At 43.9% G+C, this 22,651-nt stretch overlaps 1 protein-coding gene across 2 annotated transcripts in view; it reads right to left on the minus strand.

Moving 5' to 3' along the window:
* The window catches only part of LOC109989512 (inositol polyphosphate-5-phosphatase A), a 178,073-nt gene that overhangs the window by 107,000 nt on the left and 48,422 nt on the right, over positions 1 to 22,651 (minus strand). For both annotated transcript variants that reach the window (XM_020641291.3, XM_020641293.3), the window contains exons 3-4: positions 13,515 to 13,615; positions 13,158 to 13,245 (exon numbers count right to left, since the gene is read on the minus strand). In XM_020641291.3, the coding sequence (XP_020496947.1) occupies positions 13,158 to 13,245; positions 13,515 to 13,615 (189 nt within the window). The remainder of the gene's footprint in view (positions 1 to 13,157; positions 13,246 to 13,514; positions 13,616 to 22,651) is intronic.

Below are 22,651 nucleotides of genomic sequence, written 5' to 3' on the forward strand. Positions count from 1 at the left end.
GAAGCCCAGCAGTAATTGTGTGATTCGATTATTTTTGTCTCCGCTTTTGAAAGGCTATTTAGAGTCATTGTTGGAGTGAAATAAATGGGCCCAACGTAAACCTCGTCCCTCTGTGTGTGTGTGTGTGTGTGTGCGTGTGTGTGTGTGTGTGTGTGTGTGTGTGTGTGTGTGTGTGTGTGTGTGTGTGTGTGTGTGTGTGTGTGTGTGTGTGTGTGTGTGTGTGTGTGTCATGCCGTCTCATGTGAAGTGAGGTGATGTGTAAGTGAAAAGGAAATGAAATGATCACATTGTTGGTTGTTATTATGACAGGCTCACATCCCACAGACTGTGACCCCGCTCTCCTCTTAGACCAGATTCACCAATTACACACAATCACAGCGCTCACAGGCCACACAGGGGCCAGACCGGCCGAGACGACCAAAACCTCCTGCTGAAACTGTTTCCTTAAATGGCTAACGAGCTGGGCTAACGAGCTGGCTAACAAGAGGAAGTGGTTAAAAGAAGGTCATTAGTGCAGAGGTATGGATTGTTCCTGATGTGTCTGTCACTGCTTTGCTCTAATCTGACATGTTTCTTTTAGTTTAGTATATTTGTGTGTTTATATTTTCACCTGTTAAGTTTTTGTTTGCATTACCTGTCCCAGGACTAAAGAAGTATTAGCATTGTGGCTAACTAGCATGTTGCATCCTTATGAACCTTTTAGTCCCTATTAAAGAAAGAAATTCAAAAAAATAAATAAATTCAGTATATAAACTTCAACAAAGAATCACCGTGTCACTGCTGGAAGTGTCACCGCTCCCTAAATGTAAAAGTCAAGTAAACAGCTTTTCCATTATGAAATCAAAAATTTGGCTGGTGGCCTAGCGGTAAGATGACACGCCATGTACGGAGGATGTAGTCCTCATAGCGGGTGGCAGTCCGACCTGTGGCTCCTTTCCCGCACATCTCCCCCCCGCTCTCTCCTGATTTCCTTTCTATCTGCTGTCCTATCAAATAAAGGAAAAAAGCCCTACAATAATGTAATATTGTCTAAATAGAAAACATGCAGACTAGGGGGGGGGGGGTTGGTGTGCGCACCCCATGCGGCGGGCTGCCCATGTTCGGGTCCGACCTGTGGAGATTACATTTCTAAAAAGGATAGTGAAAGCAAACATGCTAATGCTACTTGCTGTTGATCCGTGATGCTGTCGAGTAAGCGCTCTGTTTCTAAACTCTAACGTCAGCTGAAGGAGAGAACTATGATGAAGTATTCCAGAAGGTGAGTGAGCTCGTTCAGTAGATATTGGTCATTCAGGGGTTAATATTGGCTTCACCTGACAGGCAGTGTGATGCGGCACGCTGCTGGATAGATTTGTTCTTAGCGTCACAGTTACAGCGAACAATGACAACAAAAATAAGAAAGTTTGACATTTTTTTCAGCGCAGTAACAACCCGATGTGACTGCTGTTGTCAGAGCAGTGTCACAGAGATCTGTTCTGTACAGCACACTGAGACGACGACTCTTTTAACTGCACTGTGTGACACACAGCGTCTCTTGTCTGCAGTCAGCTCTGTGACCAAACAAACCAACCAAGACAACATTTTAAAGGCTCACTTACAAAACGTTTGTACAGCTGCCTGTTAACAGGAATATTAGAGAAACAAACATTTCCTTAAGCCATGTGTTACGGCTGTATGTTAGCCTGTGCTGTTTGTCCCTTCTCCCCTCCTGTTGTCTTCAGCTCTGCCCAGGTGAAGCTACTGATGACTCAACGTGGAGCGCCTGGCCTCGGTGCTTAAAAGCCCAGTGCTAGCTTTAACAACCCCTTGATTTTGACTTTGTTAAGTTGTCTGAAGGGTTTGATTGGCGTAACACCATGTTATACGCTTAATAAGAGGATTATCTCATTTGTGGTTAAGTCTTATACAGGAATTTTCTGCATTTTTATGTTGCTGTCAGATGTTCAAGTCTCTCTGAGGAGACCAAATATAGGATTTTAGGAAAGCTGCAGGATTTCTTGTTTCTCTTGTTTCTCTGACTTTATGGTGTCTGCAGAACAGTGAGCTAAGCCTCACTGTGAAGTCCTTCTGACTTTGTGACACCCCGACGTGACAAAGTTGAACCGATGTTGAACCAGCTCGGTGACAGTCCGAGGAAATGGCCCGGAGGTGCAGACATTCAGCATCTCTGCAGCGAATGTCTCACGGCGGTGCGACCGCTTGTTCAGATGAATCGGAAGAATTGTCTGAATGTCGATTATTATTAATCTGCGCCATCTTTAGCCTACATGACGAGCATTTAAGAAGTAGGTGTCGCTTTAGAAACATTTAATTAAGTTGATGACATGAACAACATGCGTCTGTTACAAAGCTGCGAGTGTTGAAGCCCTTCAAATGTGACAGAGTTTATCTCAAAGTCTGCAGCAGCTCAGGGCCTCAGAGGTGTTGTCCCATGAATTATTAAAAACCTGCCAATACTGGACAGAAAACAGGAGCAACCTGTGGGTATTTAATTAGCGGGGAGGGGGCTCCTCTGCATGCCTGATCAGGCTGGGTAAAGGCTCAGGAAAGCTTGGCATTGTATCGGTTTGCATCCAAGCCGTCCGATCCATCACGCTGTCTGTCCACTGCTGTTTGCAGAGCCAGCCCTTATTAATTATCAGCTCGTTTGGAGTGAGGGAGGGGGGGCTGTGTGGGCGGTAGGTAGTTGCTCCTCTTTCATCATTGTAAGAAATTGCTGTGAGAGAACTCTACTGAGGGTGATTAAGGTCAGTCCGGCCTGGCAGAGAGGAGGACGTCTGAGTGGATGCTCAGGGGACGGAGGAGTGAGAGGTGGATGTGTTTACTGTAGTGAATCCACATCGCTGGTTCCCATCAGCAGGTCAGTGATTAGTTTACAGCCTAAAGGGTTCAACACAAAGTCTGAACAATACAAAGAACAATCTTACACTCAGCGTTTTGTTTTTAAATGTGTCTCAGCTCTTTGGAAAATGAAAACTGCCAATAATCAAGATGTCTTCAGAGGGTATTGAGGACGTCCCTTCAGGCCTTTGGCTCTTTCCCAAATGACAAAAACATTTTGTTTGCCGTACAGACCACAAGTCTCCAAAATCTTTGGCCAGCAACCCCCAGAGTAACGGTACTAGTAACTGCTGACCTCCACTGTCCCTGAAGGAGGGTAAAGCATTTGTCATATTATTCAATTTAACTACATTTTTGCAAATATTTTCAGTGTATTTTTTGTGCCTACCGCCATCAGACTGTACAGCAGCAGTGGGTCCTACAGTCCGTCTTCATCATGAACACTTATCTTGTAATGTGTAAAATGTGCAATTTAAATCATTTTAAATGTTTTGTAAGGAAACTTGCGACCCCCCCCAGAAAGTAGACCAGCAGCTCCCATGCTCTATGAGGTTAAGTCCATGTTTTTAATCGATGGAGTCTGGGGTCTTTGTGACAAAACCACAACTTTTAGTGGACGCACTTTGATGTTTCACCCGTTATCGGCCGTGTAATTTTACATCCCAAAATGTGTAAATAAAAAAATAGGACCCAGGTTTATAATAACTAGAATTTCCCGTTTAGAAATACATTTGTAAACCTCCATCACTTGAAGGAAATGGACTCTCAATACATCTCAATAATAAGGAGTTAAAGGGGCATATAGCAGTGTTTAAGTAAACGTGTGTGTGTGTGTGTGTGTGTGTGTGTGTGTGTGTGTGTGTGTGTGTGTGTGTGTGTGTGTATGTGTGTGTGTGTGTGTGTGTGTGTGTGTGTGTGTGTGTGTGTGTGTGTGTGTGTGAGTTTGTACGATGAGTGTTGCTGGGGAGTAAAGTGAATGGAGTGGAGGGTATGGTTGGGGGTCTTTTTCCCTCCTTGGAGAGCGGGACTGTGAGAGCTGTGAGGGCTCTCAATAGACAGAGGATTATGGAAATCAAAGCTGAGAGATTAGCTAATGGGACTATAATGGCCCCCGACTGGCCAGGTCAGCTGGGCCATGCAAATGAAGCAGCAATAGCCGGCGGCCGAGGAAGAATCGATACGTAAGGACAAAGTGCTGGCTGGAGATAGCCCCCATATCAGACATACATGTGCATGTGCACGCGCACACCCACACCCACACCCACACACACACAGAGTGAGGGCCTGCAGCCAGCAGACAGGAGCGAGCTTTCAGCAGCAGGACACAGCTCGAGTGGAGGACCGGAGATATCGCCAGCTCCAGCCTCGCTCGCTCTCACTGATGTCAACAGGCAGCATGTGAGTCCGCCCGACGCCCTGGCTCTCATCCACACTGACAGCAGCACCAGGATGCAGATTCTGATCCAAGCCGGTCCCCCACGCTCCATCAAATCTCTATTCATCCCGCCTCGGCCCCCAAAACAGAACAAACGTCCTTGTGGACAATCAATAAGAGCTGCTGCCAGGACGGCCAAGTATTACGACAGCGTTTAGATACACTAAGTAGTTTATTTTCCTGCACACTGTGGACAATCTGACATCCGCCATTTAGGATGTGCGGATATTAACCTTCTTAGGATGTATGAGGTAAAGTGGGTGTCGTAAAATGCAATTGAGTGGGACACACAGCGGCTTTCATCATCAAACTAAATGGAACGTCCCCTCTCTTATATATCAGAATACCAATTTTGAGTGTGTCAGAAAAATTTCAATTTCAGGTGGGACTCCAGCTCCTCCCCTCAACCCCCCCCCCTGCTCTGGCCTCTCCCCTCTCATTTTCATTCCCCGCACCGCTCGGCGGAGCCATTCATCAGGACCCCGGGCAGAGGACGCCTCCCGCCCGCTCACAAATGCATGGAGCAGGCAATAAAATTAACCTTGTGGCAATTGTTTTCCCACCCGTTTGATGGCCCCGTGTCAGCTCATCTGTTACTGCGGGGGAGGAATAAAAAAGTCAAGCTCGGATGTGCAAAAAATTATGACTCAGGGTGGAGTGGGGGAGGGGGGGAGGGGGGGGTACCTGAATGGAGCCAGATTATGGAGTCAAAACCCGATCAATCAGTGCACGAGAAGAGCTGCAAACATGGCTGCTTCTTTATTTGTGTCAATAAAGAGCCTGGCGAGCAACAAGCTGCTGTGATGTGTTTACAGTTCAGTCAGCCACCATCCCTGACCCCTTCACAGGGCGGGGGCCAGGGGGACAAGATGGAGAGGAGGGTGAAAGAGGAGAGGGGGATGAAAATCCTTCAGAGGGTGTTTATTTGCTCTCAACACCTCCTAAGCGATCAATATTTTTAATTTGGGTCCGAGTTATTATTTTTCACATCACCGCGCCGGGGAGCAGAGTAAAGTGGCTCATATTTTAGCACTAAAAAGATCGATATGACAGGCTCACCTTCACTCTGCCCCCTCGGTGGCGGGGGGCTGCACATCATAATGGACGGTGGTGAGGTACACCAGGCCCGCCTCATGCTGGAATCACATCATTATCTGTGGCTGGAGACCCCCCCCCCCCACAACCCCACACACACACACCCACACCCCACCCTCCACAGCAGGACAACAACACCTCACCTCAACTGATTTACTCTCTCCTGCTGGACACACACACACACACACACACACACACACACACACACACACACACACACACACACACACACACACACACACACACACACACACACACACACACACACACACACACACACACACACACACACACACACACACACACACACACACACACACACACACACACACACACACACACACACACACACACAGTCCAGATGACGAGATATTACAAGCGTAAAACACGGCATGCCTTGATTGCAATGTGTAAACATGGCAGCCAGTGCAGCAAGCGTTGAAATCTAGACCAAGATCTCATTTTAAGAAACCCAACAAAACATTCTGTGAGTGTCTGAAAACATGACAGGAAGGATCCCAGAAGAGTCCGACCTACATGTGAGAGAGGAAGAGGACTTTCCTCAAAGCGGCCAGACTCCATGACAAAAACTGGGATTGTATCTTACATAACATGAGAGTTCTTCTTCTATAGTATGCAAATCTCTCAAATTTAAATCTAAATCACGGGCAGACTCTTGGTGTGTGTGTGTGTGTGTACTCTGCAGCAAGTATCCAGGAGGGTGCACGGCTCAGCCACCCCCCCCCCCCCCCATCTGACTCCGAGTAATAAATGCATCAACTTCTCCACCTCTTTACACCATCTATTAATTATATCTACATTTTCAGTCCAAATATTTTCACACGGGGAATGCCCACTCTCTCTGCACCATAACTCACGTCTGATGGCAGATTCATTGATTGTCGCTCAACCCTTGTCCTGAGTGTGTGTGTGTGTGCATGCATTGGTTGTTTATGCAGCTTTGTCACTTTATATATATGTGTGTGTGTGTGTGTGTGCACTTATGTCTGCCCTGAGAGTATGAGTGATGGCCATGGAGAGTTATGGCCCGGCGATATTACCGAGCTGACATCTACTCCTTTCAAGTGGCCTCAGCGGGCGCCGTACTTCTCACCATATTGGAATAAGAGCTCTCTTAGATTTAGTTCGCAATATTTTAACCGGCTTATTCACCCTGCTGCGGTGTTTTTAAACACACAGCTGAGAGGTGGAGGAGGGGAGAAGAAGGGGGAGGAGGAGGGAGAAAGGGGGGGGGGGGGGGGGGGGTCTGCTCCTGCTAGTTAACCTCAGTGTGTAAAACCAACAGACTGTACACAGGGACCCCTCCTTGATGACCCCACTCTCTCTGCAAAGTATATAATCTCTATATGCAACCTGGTTTTGTTTCGTCATAAAAAGGTGGAACAGGGGGGGTCATATAAGCTGCTGGGGGGCGATAAACGGGAGTGACACGTATTTCTGGGTAATACCGTAAACACACTCAGGCTGAGGCGCTGTCAGCACAGAGGGACACTAAGTGTTCATAAATTCCTGGCCGAGCAGAGCAGCACTGATGATTGCATTACAGCTCGCCGCCTGCAGGAGAATTAAAGACTCGCTCACCTCTGGAGAAGAGAGAGAGAGAGAGAGAGAGAGAGAGAGAGAGAGAGAGAGAGAGAGAGAGAGAGAGAGAGAGAGAGAGAGAGAGAGAGAGAGAGAGAGGTGCTGCTGACAGAACGGCTCTGATGACCACGGATCAGAACGCTAAAATTAAATATTATTATGTACTGTTCAAGGGTCATGACATATTTTACAACCTGGCCCTTTTTTTTTTTTTTTTTTACATTTCTATTATTCTAATTGACCAGACAGTTTGTGATTCCTCCGACATGTTGCTTCAAAGCTCTTTTGGTCCCTGACAGGAGAAGTGTGTGACAACATCACAGACAGAATCCCTGCACAGATCCTATATGTTATATATGACCTCATATGTTCAAGAGGAAGATGCTTGTGTTCATATGTTTCATTTAATTTCTCTCTTTAAAGCCAGCAGACTCTTCGTTTTACTGCACAGGACACAGGAGTTGCTGGTCGACTGCAGCTTCCTGCTGGATGCTTTCTTGTGTTTTTGAGTGAATTTGATATTTTTAAATGCTAACCTCAAATTCAAAAAAATCGTGTTACAAACAATAATTAAAAAAAAAGAAAAGAATTATTGCTTTTGTCAGTGGAGTCGTGGTGATATGTAAAAAGAGCATGTTGAGGTTATTTCTGATTGGACAAGAAGGTTTATAAATGAGTTTTAAACTGTATAGACTCATCAACACGTGAGTTAAATCAGCAGCGTCCTTTCAAAGAGAGCTCATAAACACGAGGTTCTGTCATCATGATGTGAGATCTGAGACCTGCACACACATTCTGTAGAGGATTTTGTCTTTGGATCCTAATCCTTATAGTTCTTCATCTGCTGTCAAACAAGTGATAATAAACAGTCCACTGATACTGTTAAAATCAATAACTGAAGATCGTAAGAAATTCTTGAGACTAAAAATAAACACATACATACTGTACGCACTGATTTACTTTTAGTTTCACAAAAATCTGCAGAAATAGAAGTGAATGCTGATTTTTTTTAAAAGAAGTATTTCTCATCACTCAGGCTTTGACTAGACTTCAACTCTGTTGTCTCAAATTCAGAAATTCTCCCTCACAGCCCTGTACAAGGTTTGACAGCAATCAACATGTAGAACAGTACAGAGAAAAACAACAGGTTACATTACACAGTAAATGAAAACACACACAGCTGATTCAGTGAGGCCTGCTGTAAGGGGGGGATGTGAATGCTGTACAGATTTGACCTGCTGTAAACCTTTTCCTCCTTCCTCAGATATCCGCCGACCTGGATGTATTTATTAAAATACCTAGAATATTTTGGAATCATATGCAATAACCCAACACTCCTCCTGCAACAACCAAACCTCTCCTGAGCTGAGATCTGCAGGACACACGACCGTTTAACCAGCTTTCATTAAAAGTATTTCCCTTCTTTCCATCCATGACACATAGAGGTCAAGACAGGTCGCTAACACACTGTAACACTGCTCTTTAGGGTGCAGGAAAAACACACACACACAGGGTTAAAAAGAGAGCAGGGTGTCCTGTCAGACTGCTGAGCCTGATTTATCCTCTCGTCTCTGCTCTCGTCCTGCAGACCACAGACATGAGCGATGCCTTTAATCTCCCATTAAAATGCCCCAGAACAGGACAGAGCTGCTGTGTGTGTGTGTGTGTGTGTGTGTGTGTGTGTGTGTGTGTGTGTGTGTGTGTGTGTGTGTGTGTGTGTGTGTGTGTGTGTGTGTGTGTGTGTGTGTGTGTGTGTGGACAGCTTGATTAGACTGGGAGACAGTGGCAGGTGTGTGTCTCTGTGTCAGGAAACGGTAACAGCAGCTCACGCAGGACGTGTGAGGCTGCAGCAGCGTCAGGATAAATATTAATGTGCAGGAACCAGACGATTGGGAGTTGAGTTATCAGGGCGGGTCTTCCTAATTGACATTTTACCTGCTGTATACCTTAAGCAGGCGGTAAAACAGCAGGACAGGCTCAGCTGAGGGGGGACATGTCAGTCAAGACTGTGCCCGTCACCGCTGCCTTCTCCAGGGAGGAGGAGGAGGAAGAGGAGTAGGAGGAAGAGGAGTAGGAGGAGGAGGAGGAGGAGGAGGAGGGGAAGAGGAGTAGGAGGAGGAGGAAGAGGAGTAGGAGGAGGAGGAGGAGGAGGAGGAGGGGAAGAGGAGGAGGAAGAGGAGAGAGAGGAGGAGAAGGAAGAGGAGGAGGAGGAGGAGGAGGAGGAAGAGGAGGAGGAAGAGGAGGAGGAGAGAGAGGAGGAGAAGGAAGAAGAGAAGGAAGAAGAGGAGGAGTAGTAGGAGGAGGAGGACAAGTTGGAGGTGGAGGAGGAAGAGGAGTAGGAGGAGGAGAGAGGAGGAAGAGGAGAGGGGAGGGGAAGAGGAAAATGAGGAAGACGAGCAGGAGATCTCATTGTTGAGATTCTGCACTGAGTTGTGACATGAAGTCTTTTTAACATCAGGATATGAAAACAGTTTAATGAAGAAGAATAAAGACGGGCCTCTGACACAGTCGGAGATTTTCACACCGTTGTTAAATTTTAATGGATGAAAATATTGTAATAAAACAGAGGACGAGAACACATCGTCACACATCCAGGTTTCTTTTAAACACTTGAGCTCCGTTTATGAACCATCTTTAAGAACATCGAGTGTTGATGAAGTTTAAAATGAGCTGTGAGCTTGATCTTATTCTAAGTCTCGACTGAAACACGACTGGATAATCTTGTTTCATCTGTTTCAGTATTTGAACATTTTTAAACTGATTCTATAACATGAAAACTTAAGCGTTAAAGGGGACTTTAGTTTAGTCGATCTCTTTTTAACGGTTTGGTAAAATACAAAGTGGTTAGTGTGTGCGCCATCCTCCAGGGTTTGAATCTGACCTGTGGCTCCTTTCCCACATGTCGTTCCCCACTCTCTCTCTCTCTCTCCTCCCTCATAACTCTAACTCTAGATCCTTAAAAAAAAAAGGTATTTTATAACAAACATTTGTATGTAACTTTGCTCCTTTAAATCAGTGGTTCTCAACCTAGGGGTCGTGACCCCTGCGGAGAGTCGTGAAATAATCATTTGGGGTCACCAGATTTAAAAAACAAACACATTTTGAAATGGAGAGGGTTTTTTGTTTACATTTCTGGATTCTCTGAACTCAGGTGTTCTGAAGAAGGTGCTGTGACCTGACCACCTGCCTGTCCTGGTACTCCCTCCATACATCTTCCACGTCTTGTTTTAGTTTCTGATGTGTTTCTGTGATTTAAAATCAAATACATATCGATGAACTGCAAGAAAATTATGTAAAAAAAGAAAAGAAAAAGGGCTGGAACTCAGGACGCGGGTACTCTAGCGATTAGTGCGTGCGCCCCATGTACAGAAGCTGTAGTCCTTCAAGCGGGCAGCCTGGGTTCGAATCCGACCTGTGGCTCCTTTCCTGCATCTCATTCCAAACTCTCTCTGATTTCAGACTCTATCCACTGTCCTGTCTCTACAATAAAAGCCCCAAAATAATTCTGAAATAAGGAATGAAGCTGGAACCTGTTTTTTGTTTTTTTTTGTGATATTTGCTTTAAAGATGAGTCACCTTCAGTCGATCTTTTTGATTCATTTACTCGATTCTTTTCAGCTCAAACTGAGTCAGAAAAATAAAAAAAAATCTCTCACACAGAACTTCAGACTATCATTCATCATCTGAGAGACGCAGTTCAAACACTCTCACAGAGAGCAGGCATGTAAACAAAGTTCACCACACACACACACACACACACACACACACACACACACACACACACACACACACACACACACACACACACACACACACACACACACACACACACACACACACACACACACACACACACACACACACACACACACACACACACACACACACACACACACACACACACACACACACACACACACACACACACACACGCCCTTAAAGGTGGGGCCGACAACAAACAATTACCCCGGCGCACGAGGAGGGAGGAAATCGAATATTGAGAAAACAAACAGGAGTGATGTCATCAAAGCTAAATGTTACGCCCTGTGTGAGACACGCCGCACGCTCTCTTCATATTTACCGTTTGCAGCGCCACCATCACAGAACGCACATCGGCTGCTTCACACAGAAACACAAAGGTTAATCTCTAGACAAACAGCGTTACACAAACAGCCCATAATGCAGAGAGATTATAGGGGATGGCACATCATTATATCTCCTAAAGGCCAATGTTTGTAATATTGTTTTGAAAAGAGCAAATGTGACTCAGTGCGAGCTGTGATTTATGAGCGTGTGTGGAGGAGCAGCGTGGCGTGGAGAGCACACTCACACAGATACGGTCTTAGAGACAAACCGGGGGCCCAGAGTCCAAGTCTACACCGACATTCATATTTGAATCTATAGTCCTTTAATCAAAACATTCTCCTGAGATGATCCTCTGACATGCCTGCAGTCTTTAAATTTAGCATCAGGTGGAGAGGTGCTCGGTGAACCATCATTCAGTTTCAGGGACTCTGCTGTGAAGTCTGAGTGTTTGGCTCCCCCAAGAGGACAAACACAGAACAGCAGTTCAAAACTCAGTCGAATAAAGGACTAAAAAAATATCTAACAGCACGCACATCCAAAAAACTTGAGTACCGGGTGCTGGACAAAAAAACAGGAAAAGGTAGACTAAAAGTCTGCACAGCAGAAGCTGCATCACACTTCATGTCAGATGAAGGGCGAGGGCCTGAAACGTGACATGTGGTGATCATTTCCATTAAAGTTTAATTAGAGCCTTTTTTAAGTTACCTTCAAAGCCACCGGTCTCCATAGAAACAGTAATTCTGGTTGACTGATTTGATTGGTTAGTTTGTTTCTGTTATTCTTCTACTTTAACGTCTGAAAAAGTTAAGATTATTTCTATGCAACACAAAGTAACACAAGCAAACATATAACCATCAAGATATGGGTGCAGCAGCAGCTCCGGTGTTCTGCTGTTTATAACTTCAGATTGTTTTTGAATGGTTCCTTTGAACAGAGAAACAGCTGTTTCAGGTTTATAAAGTCTAACTTCTGAACAGAAAGGTTTTCTATGAGGAATCATTTTAACTGCATCCTTTATGTTGGCTCAATTGAGCCGGATACTTTTGCAAAACATATTTGAACATTTTTATCGACTTTTATCTTTTTTTATTCAGACAAAAGTTTTATCAAATGTATTTATCAAATTTAAATTAATGCTTAAGAACCAACAAATCCAAATATTCAGTTAAGATCAACAGTGTCTCTTTTGAGCCGAGAATGACAAGATTATTTCATGTCCTCTGCTGCCATCTGGTGGTGATTAGATGAAACTACATAAGGAAGATAAAGAGGCTCTAAGGTGAGCAGCTTTTTAAAATGCTCTGAAATCATTTTAGTCTAAAGATTGAATTCACTGCTGAATTCAGATCTAAAACCCTCTAAAGGATGCACTCATGAACTTTGATACATTTCAGTTTATAAACTGAAACATGTGTTCGACGTCTTCTACTCATCTGCAAGTAAAAATCTAAGAATGACACTTTTCACACCTTTAATTGTGAGAACAAAAGGTGAGAGACGTTTTCTGTACACGTCAGATTGACGTTGAATTTCAACCACAAACTGACCAGAGTGAGTGTGAGAAGAAACCTGATCTCTGTCTCCACCAGAGTGATGAAAGAGTTTACAGGAATCTGCTCTATTGAGGGATCGTTTTTAGACTTATGATTCTGTTAATACAGCTGTTGTTACTTCTTCCACTGGTGCTGCTCAAACCGGTCCAGACATTTCTGCTACAGCTGCTAATCACACGACTCCAGGAGAACTTTAAATCAAGAGTAATACAACAAATCGTCTTTACTGTCAGTTAAAGATTTTCATGCTTTGAATGTTAAAACAGACTTTAAGTGAGACAAAGCTCAGTACGTGTCTTTATCATAGACTGCAAATATGAATGGATTTTCTTTTGCTAATTACTAACTCTCCAAATAATCTGACTTGATCAGTTTGTGCAGCTACATGACTTTCTCTCTCCTTTGCTGCCATGTTTCTCCCCTCAGAAACACTCTCACCAAAGATTTTCCCGACTTGTTGGAGCCATCATGTAAATATTCCCAGATGGGAACTAATTTTTTTCGGATTATTCCAACATTGCATGAATGCAGTTTAAAGAACTCACCGTGAAATGCTCCTGGGATTTGTAGTTCTCATCGAGGTAGACGCGGGCTCTGCTGTACTCCTTCATGGCATCACTGGACAGCAGCTCTCTGATGGACACAGTCAGATGATAAAAACAGGATATGTCAGTCGGATAGGAAGAATCAGGGTGCTGCCAACTTCAGGAACTTTGAGTATAACATACTTTGATAAAACGAAAAATTGAACAGACTCTTTTCAGTGCAGACATGCAGCTGTGATGAAATCCAGCAGGGGGAGACATCACTCGTTTCCAAACATAGAGGGTGTTTGTTTTAACATGAAAGCTTCGTGCAGTTATTAAGCAACATAAAGGCCACGATATGAGCGCTTCACTTACTTGACAAAACTGTCCACGTGTGACATGGACGCCTCGTAGTTCTTCCCTCCGACCTCCTGACAGTGAACGGCCAGGAAGTGAGGCCGGTGTGTCTGAACCGTCTGTGAGAGGAGAGAGAGAAAACACACAAACAGGTTACTTCATGTGCGCTGCAGTGCATCAACAACGACAGTGCGGTGAACTCTTACAAGCTTAGAAATGATGACAAGCTGATCATAGAATAAACTGTTTAAATGAAGACAAGATAAAAGCAACGTAATGCACCCAATAAAAACTACAGGGAGTAGCCAGTAGTGACTTTTACTTTCAACATTTTTGAGTGCAATTAATCACTAAATTTCAATATTTAATCGTGATTAATGCCCTGTGATTGACAGGCGACGAACAGTTCAGGGTGTACCCCGCCTCTCGCCCAATGACAGCCGGGATCAGCTGCAGCCCCCAACGACCCAGAGCGGGAAAAGTGGTAAAGATACTGTAAAGGATGGACGGATAGAATCCTGATTAATCACATTTTTGATCACATAGTTGAAATTCCATTATTTAATTTAAAAATAAAAATTGTTAGGCTTTTATTTTGAATGTTTGTGCTGTCTTTAGCTGAGAGTACTTAACTTGCTCTGTGCTTTTATTTTGAAATAAAGTAAGGCCCTTCTGGTAGACGGAAGGTTAGGACATGAAGTTGAGCACAGAAACAGGAAGTGGTTAGGAATCCCAAACAGAGGTCAAACAGCTCAAAGGAACGGTAACAAAGGTCAATGTGTGATGTCATAAGGTCAATGTGTGATGTCATAAGGTGGATATTACTTTGGACTCGTCAGCTGAGCTGTTTGTTAAAGTGAAATGAGACATTCAGAGATGCAGCAGTGTCCTTCTTTGACATCACTGAGACTACAGGGAGACACTGAGGACGACTATCTCCGGAGACAGTTATAGTCTGAACATTTGAAACATGTTTCTCACATTATGTGACAGTTAACATTTCCTTATTGTCACCCAGCCTGCAGGTGCTACTGTGTCATGTGACTTTGCTTGTTTTTAATACTATTGTCAATAAACTACCGTCACTTTTATCGATACGATCCTGAACATCATTTATCCCTTTCAGATGCAAGGTCATCTGTTTTTGGGAACTCTTAAATAAAGAGAATGTTTAAAATCATTTCCAAAGAATTTTTGCTTTTTCAATCATTTTCCATCATCCGACTTGAAAATTGGTTTATTTTCCAGGTTTTCCAGGATGCTTGTGAACCCTGACATTGTCTAAATTGCACAAATACATCAGTGTATTTATTATTTAGACAGTGCTCCCTTTCTTTTCATTTAGGACAGCATTTTGTTCAAACTATGACTGAAGATCTGTCGTTTCTAAAAGCTCTTTAAATGATGAAGATTGTGTCCTTTTAAAACGTGGCATTGAAAAGTACTCAAGGATCAAACATCTGGAATCTTCAGAAGACAGAGAGCAGCTCTGTTACAGGCAGAGACCTTTAGAGAGCCTGTTGCACACGAGAAACATCGACTGCTCTTCATCCTGCAGCAGGGATCAGTGTGTGTGTGTGTGTGTGTGTGTGTGTGTGTGTGTGTGTGTGTGTGTGTGTGTGTGTGTGTGTGTGTACACAACAGGGTGTGACGGATGTTCACACATCAACACAAGTGGTGACACATGGCTCCCAGTACAAACACAAAGTGAGCAGGAATAATGTCAGGACCAATCATCAGAGCGAGGGGAAACACTCCGGGCTGCTGGAGAAATTCATCTAAACCAGCGTTCACAACGTTCACTAATCACAACAGATCACTGCTTACAACGTGGTGTCCATACAGTTAGAGTGAAACTCTGCACAAAGGCCAACCCCAAAGGAAGAAGCTAACAACTGAGGAAAAAAATCACTTCAGATGATCACAGTTATCTCCTGACATATTTCACACTGCGATACTTAAAATAAGAAACTGAGACGTTCAAGAATAACTTTATTACTCAGATCAGTGTGTAGTCATGTGTGGTAAGACCAAATGTCTTCCAACTGAGGTGAAACTTTTGGAAAACTCAAAATACAGTAAAAACATTTGTCTGGATGTTAATATATTAACAAGATGTCCTTGATGTGTTGGAGAAGGTGCTAACATCAATTCTTATTTCAATCTAAAGTCCAGTGTTTGTACCTCTACCTCCAGAAAGTGATTGCAATTTGGTAACAAGGTAAAACATCACAGAAACTCTCAGTAAGGAGATTCCATGCTGCCCTCTATCGTGCATACTAAATGAAAATGTGCAGGTCCCTAAGTCTTTACATGAGAAAATAATTTGACTTTCTGGCCTAAGTGCTGCAAAAGAAAGTCCTGGAAGTGCGGTGGAAACCACCACACACACTGTCTTTAAATCACTGGAGGCACCAGCTGATAGATATATTGTCCTTAGAACTCTCTGTTGCATGATCTCATGTTGCAAAAGGAAAGACCTCAAGGTCTTCGTCTGAGCTCTCTCAGCTACAGAATCTCTACAGAGAAGAGAGCCCCAGGCTGGATCCGAACCCGGGCCGCCTGCTCAGTGGACTACTGCCTCGGTACATGGGGTGCGCACTGACCATCACTACACTACTGGCGCCCCAATACTTGAACTTGTTGAACAAATTTTGTTATTATTCGGATGTTCTGTTGGCTGATAGTTTTAATATTTTGTCTTATTTCCTCCATTGAATTGCATTTTTTTTTCTTATTTTAAAGGGATGACTTCCTGTAAGCTCCGCCCTTCAGAGTCACAGGACCTCATGTTTAGAGCCAGCCGATAATATCCGCCGATAATAGCATATCCAGTGACTATCGGTATCATTAGAGTTTCATCATTTTACACTAGCAGTTCTCTTTCACCAGCAGAGGGCGCTGTGGTGTTTGATAACTGCATTTGAGAGATCAATGTAATACATGTGTATATCTATATCTAGCTTAAGAAAGATATTGGCCAATATATCCGTATCACATTTTCTTCCCTCCCAAATATCGATATTGGTATCAGCCCCAAAATCCCCATATCGGTCGGGCCCTCCTCATGTTGCTCTCCTCTAACGTCCCGTCGTGCACACAGCGAGGTGTTTGTGAGCACGCTGTCAGAGGTGTTCAGAGCAGCCGACCTCTAATGGAGAATCGATACGGCACAGTGATTTACAGCGCTCACAGGGTCGACAGGACGCGGACCTACATCACTGTCACTGAGAGGGAGTGTGTGTGTGAGAGCAGGAAACAGTCCCTGGACCTGAACCGAGTCAAGCTACTCCACCTCAGTGTTGCATTGTGGCGCCCAATCAGATCAAAGTAATGTACGGCAATAACAGTATGGATTTACCATCAACCTCTGGCTCGCCACTTAGCCCGATGACCGCACGCAGAGACTCTCAAAGTTACAAAGATTAGTGAAGCTATCAGCCCAGGATGCAAAGGTCAAACACTCAAGGAGCTCCCGGCTAATGTCAGACTGACGGGTGTGTGTGTGTGTGTGTGTGTGTGTGTGTGTGTGTGTGTGTGTGTGTGTGTGTGTGTGTGTGTGTGTGTGTGTACGTACTAACACGCTTGTGCTTGCGCTCAGCGTCTGTGTTTGTCTTTCCAGGCTGTAACTCCAGCTCTGCACACACACACTTTCCAGGAGCTGGTTTCATTACCGCGGCCACCAAACATTGACCCGACTTTACTCAGTGACCAACATCCAATTCATGTCGACTGTGGTTAACAAGAAACTCTGTTGACATTTGACTCAAATTATTGACAGGACAAATATTGTATAAATGAAAGCGGATTTTATGACGGCCTCTCAGACAGCTGCTGCGCCGACATCTTCCTCAGGCTGACGAGGATGTCACACTCTGATGAGTTTGATGTGGAGGTGTGTGTCCTCTGTTTTCCTTTCTTTTTCCATCCTTGCATGCTCCAAATATTCACAACATCTGAACATATGGGAGCGGCCAATCAAAATTTTCAGATTGCAAGCTCTGTCACTTTTTCAACAAGCACAAGCTGCAGACCAAAGCAAACGAATGCCAATCTCTTTTCACAGATTCTGCAGAAAAATGTGTTGTTGAGTACAGTTGTCTGTTGTTTTCAGAGACCTTGAGTTGTCTGAGTCTACTCCTGGAGCCTATTGGCAGTTACCTGACAATCATTTCGCTTTTAATCAGAAACTACAAAACCAACATCTGCATGTGTGTGTATTAAGGAGATTGTTGTATTGTAATCAGTTTAACAAAAAGAAACTTCATATATACGCCTCCACATATACACACATCACTTAAGTCTGAATTTATTGCAGAACATAAGAAAAATATTTTATGTAAACCAGCAGAGATTTCTGACTCGGCATGCGGACATGTTTCCTGCTTCATGGAGGTCTGAGTCAGTATGATGGGCATCCTTTGTTTCACAACATTCAGATGAGCTAAAGCGGCCGTAAACACCTAACAGCAGGAATTAACATGTTCACAGCCTGGTTCAGAAAATGATTTTGGTCTGAATAGTTCATTATCCGCACACACTGTGCAGGAGGGGTTTGTTATTTTACGGAGGCTGTAGTCAGCCATCTGTTCCTGCAGGGGGCTCTGGAGGCTCATCGGCAACAGCCGCCATGTTGGAAATCCTGTCTCAGTCTAACTTTCAATCAACCCAACGACAGAGATCCACGTTCCTTTCTAAATAAAGCCTATGTAAAAGTGGTCAAAGTGATTTAATGATACATTATGTAGTGTAAAAAATGAGATTTCATATTTATAAATCAATAATAACATTTGTATTTACATAAAAGAAAATAACCTGACATTTTTAAAGATGGTTTCATCTTCACAAACTGCGTCAAAGCTCCTCTCTGAGTCAGACTTCATCTGTGAGACACAGAGCATCTTTATGAGCGCTCTAATCAGGACAGCCTGAATCTCATTTCACGCTCTCTATTCAGAGGTGGAAAATAATCTCAGAGATCGGAGGAGAACTGATCGATGACAAGGATTCTTCACTTTTCCGTCTGACTGTCGTGCAGTCGCTGACTGAAGAAACTTTGTGAAGCTACCGTGAGAATTATGGAGCTGATTACATATTTGACATTAAAATCAAGAGAGTTCACTTTGAATACATCCCTGTGTTTCGGGCAGAGGGTCAACAGAGGGTCCTGGAGTTTCATTTGATCACACATTATTAACTGAAACACCAAATCAAAGAAGGATCAGATGACCTTCACCGTGTTTCATTGTGCAGATCACAGAGCTGCTGCGCCGTCCTGACAGTCACACCGGCCTATGACAGATGGAGAAGTTTCCAAAGCAAATGAGCTGTGGGATTCTTTCACTCCTCTGCGGTGTGATGCAAAGTGCAAGTTTATTGTCCTGCAGCAGCGCGGCCGGATTCCCTCAAAGTCAAACTAATGATCACAGTGTGCAGCAGGCAAATGAGTCGCTTTGATTACATGTAAATGTCTGAGATATCCCGACAGGCTGCGAGTCCTCAAACACCATCTGATTGATTCACGCTCATCAGTAGGAAGGATAAGAGAGCTAGAGACTTTGTGAAGCCCCTCAGTCATTGCACCATTCACAGACCTCCAAAATGATAATGTTTTGCTTACTTTACCGTCCAATGAAACGCAACAAATACCCACATTTTTCGGTACAGTACGTTAAAGCCTATGAAGCACTTCTGGGACAGTGGGGGTCCCCAGACTCTGGCAGTCAAAGTGACAAAACAAAGAGTTGACTTAAACCATTTGAACACTTAAAGGTCACATATTCTCCTCCTCTTCAACAACTTTAAATAAGTCTCAGAGTTCCCCAAAACATGTCTGTGAAGTTTCTTGTTCTAAATCCACTCTGATCCTGTATTTGCCTATAAACTCCTCTATTTCAGCCCTGCTCAGAACAGACTGTTTCTGTGTCTGTACCTTTAAATGTAAATGAGCTGTGTCTGACCACGCCCCCTCTCTGGAAGGGCTTGGGTGTACTCTGGCTTTCTCGCTCCATGTCCTATTGTTTACGGTGAGAAGGCAGACTCAGAGGGCAGAACAAACACCTAGCTGTGGGAGGGTCACCCACCTGGGGGAGGGGTTACTGCCCTTTGTGATGTCATGAAGGGAAAATCTCCAAACGGCCTGTTAGAGCACACATTTTCTGAAGTGGAGCAGGCAAAAGACGGAGAGGATGGACTTTTCTCATCATTGGGGGGTTTGTAGACAGACTAGAGACACATATTAGTGTTAGAGAAAACATGGTGAAGTGGATTTATCATAATAAGTGACCTTTAGTAACAGTGTTTCTTCAACGCTATTTGTCAGAAAAATATTGTTGAGTGAGTGAGGAGGCTGCTGGCAGAGCTGCAGTCTGTGTCCCCATACTTAACCTCATGTAACCATTTTTCTATTTTATGATACCCTCATCTTTTGGAGATAACAAGAGTTCCCTATTGCCCTCTTTTTCATGCCCTTTTGTCCCACTTTATCTATCACAGATGACGCCCACCTGATTAACCTGCAGCTCCAACAATATCCTGCATTAGGAAGTGGGTGTGTGCTCCTGCATGCAAGCTAATCACTGCACAGTGAGTGGATGTTGTTGCTGTTCCTGCTGGGAAATAGTTTGTTATATCCGCCATACATATTGATTGACATGCCCAGAGTACATCATCGCTATCCTCTCAAGTATTTTCCGTACCCTGATCTTGATTGTTTTATTGCCCAATGGCAGCCCTGCCCTTATAGTTAAGAGTAGGGCTGTTTGTGGTGTCGGTGCGTCTCACTGAGCTTAATCCATGTTTTAATTGTCACTGATGTGAGGCGGTTATGAACACACAAAAGAATAGCTGAATGAGTAACACCTCAAACATTGTTTCACTTTGTCGTATCAGCCTCTGCAGATGAGTGAGGGCTGACTGACACGCAACAAAAGATTTTATTGCAGCCCTAAAAGTGTAGTTCCCTGTAAATGACTAAGACTGCGATCTGCATTCAAATTCAGAAGTCCAGAACTGCAACTCTCGCCTGGCAAGATAAAGTGAACAGTGCAGAGTTTACCTAAGCTGATTTCTTACAATATGCGATCTTCCAAAGAATAATAACAATTACGAACGAGCAAGAGGAGGAGGAGTGCAAACATGCCAATGGACTCTGACCGAGGTGTGTCTTAAGAAAAATAATTTTATTTCCTCAAGGAATTCCCTCCAGCTGCAGATAGAGATGTGTTGTTGAAAAGTGGACATCAACAGGATTCAACTGCATGAACGAACACACACACACAAACACACATTCATCAAGATATGTAGACAGAGCACAGGTATGAAGAGGAAAGCCTCTGTCTTCACTCAAACCCTTATGAAAGCCAGTCGGACAACTTTTCACGCTTTATTTTCCAGGATGCTGCAGCTGGACTGAGTGGTGATTCCTTGTGACGCATAATAAAAAAAGAAATTTCCTCACACTGGGGAATGCAAACAGTAGCTTTGGTGCAGCGTTGGATTGGGCAAATATTCCTAAATGTTTCCTGTGGTGTTTAAAAATGACATGCTGACTTTGCCCTCGTGTGTGAGGGCAAAGTTTTCTTATGTGAGACAACCTTTAGATGAATGCCAAAGCATGAGTCAACACACATCTCTATCTTAAAATGAGCCTTTCTGTTTTTCTCTTTTTAAAAAACACATGTCAGTTCGATGAGTTCAGGCCCAAACAGCAGGTGATGTTACAGCAGACACAGTGAGCGTATTGTGTGGTGTGTGTGGTGTGTGTGTGTGTGTGTGGAGGGTCATGATGAGCGAGCGCAGCGTGGCTGATTGGAGCTAACTGCAGAGTTCAGAGTCTGATGCTTCTTTCCATGACGTCAGCCGGCTGCACACAGGGCTGGCATGAGGCTGCAGGTCTGCTGGTTCACACAGGGGCACACCTCTCCCTCTCCCTCTCCCTCTCCCTCTCCCAGCATGCTTCTCTTCCTCTCTCTCTCTTATTGCACACACACAACAAACTTGATATCTTCCTGTAATGTCTGCATGCCTGCAGCACAATGCAAACAGAATTCCTCAACAGCAGTAACCAGGACATGACTTTTCCACACACACGCACACGCACACACACACGCACACGCTATACACTTGTCCAATAACTGGAGTGCTAAACTAAACATTCAGGCTGGAATCACCTGGCAGTCGACTTGTTTCGACACGTCACTGACAGTAACAATCAGAAAGAGGGAAACGGAGCAGACGCTCACAGCGAACACACTTTTAGTTTCTGACTTCTGCAACGAGATGCCGAGACTCCAACGAGGAGATCCTTCATACATGATATTTTATATTCCAGGTATTAGAACAAATAAATCAAAGACAGACGATTTTGGCATTCTGACTTTATTCTTAAAGCAGTGAAAAAACTGAAATCTCCTTCCTCTGATTTTTGTCCTTTTCTCAAAATGCAAGTTTCAAAATATTCCTCCGGCTCATATTTTCTTTTCTAATGCGTTGACCTCTTCTGTAAACTCAGGACGTCTACACCATTTACCTCTGCTTGAAGCTTGTTAAACTCAATTCATACTTCTGCATGCAATACGCTGTAGAATATGCTGTAGGTTAGCGTAAAAATATAACTTTGAGGGGAAAGGGCACGAGCCCTGTGATTGGTTCACATTTTCCTCTCCTTGGTTGCACCACATGTAAATCATCGAGATACGGAGTCTAATGATGACGAGAAGATAGATAAATCTTAAAAGAAATAGTAAATTGGAAGCTTGATCCAAAGGTACCTGGACTGGTTGAAGCTCAAGATCTTCAACCAGTCCAGTTGACTTTGGATCAAGCTTCCAATTTACCAAGCAGAGAGTGTGGCAGAACCAGAAGCTGGTAATATAACTAGCATAGAAAACCGCACTGCCATCTAGTGGAGTATTGAACAGCTACGCCAACACACCATCGCAAAATATGTAGCGCTCAAAACGTTGTATGCCACTACAACATAGATTTGCTGCAGAAGTATTAAGCAGTCTTTAGCCCAGCTTGCTTTCTTTCATTTTACAGGTCAAATAAAAAACGTGTAAAAACAGGCAGATTTAGAAGATTACTTTGATCAGTACGATGACATGTTGTATCTATGACAGCTGCAAACTTCTGGAGCGATTCAGAAACATGTT

Source organism: Labrus bergylta, chromosome 10 (assembly GCF_963930695.1).
Source record: "Labrus bergylta chromosome 10, fLabBer1.1, whole genome shotgun sequence".
In the NCBI taxonomy this organism is placed as follows: domain Eukaryota; kingdom Metazoa; phylum Chordata; class Actinopteri; order Labriformes; family Labridae; genus Labrus; species Labrus bergylta.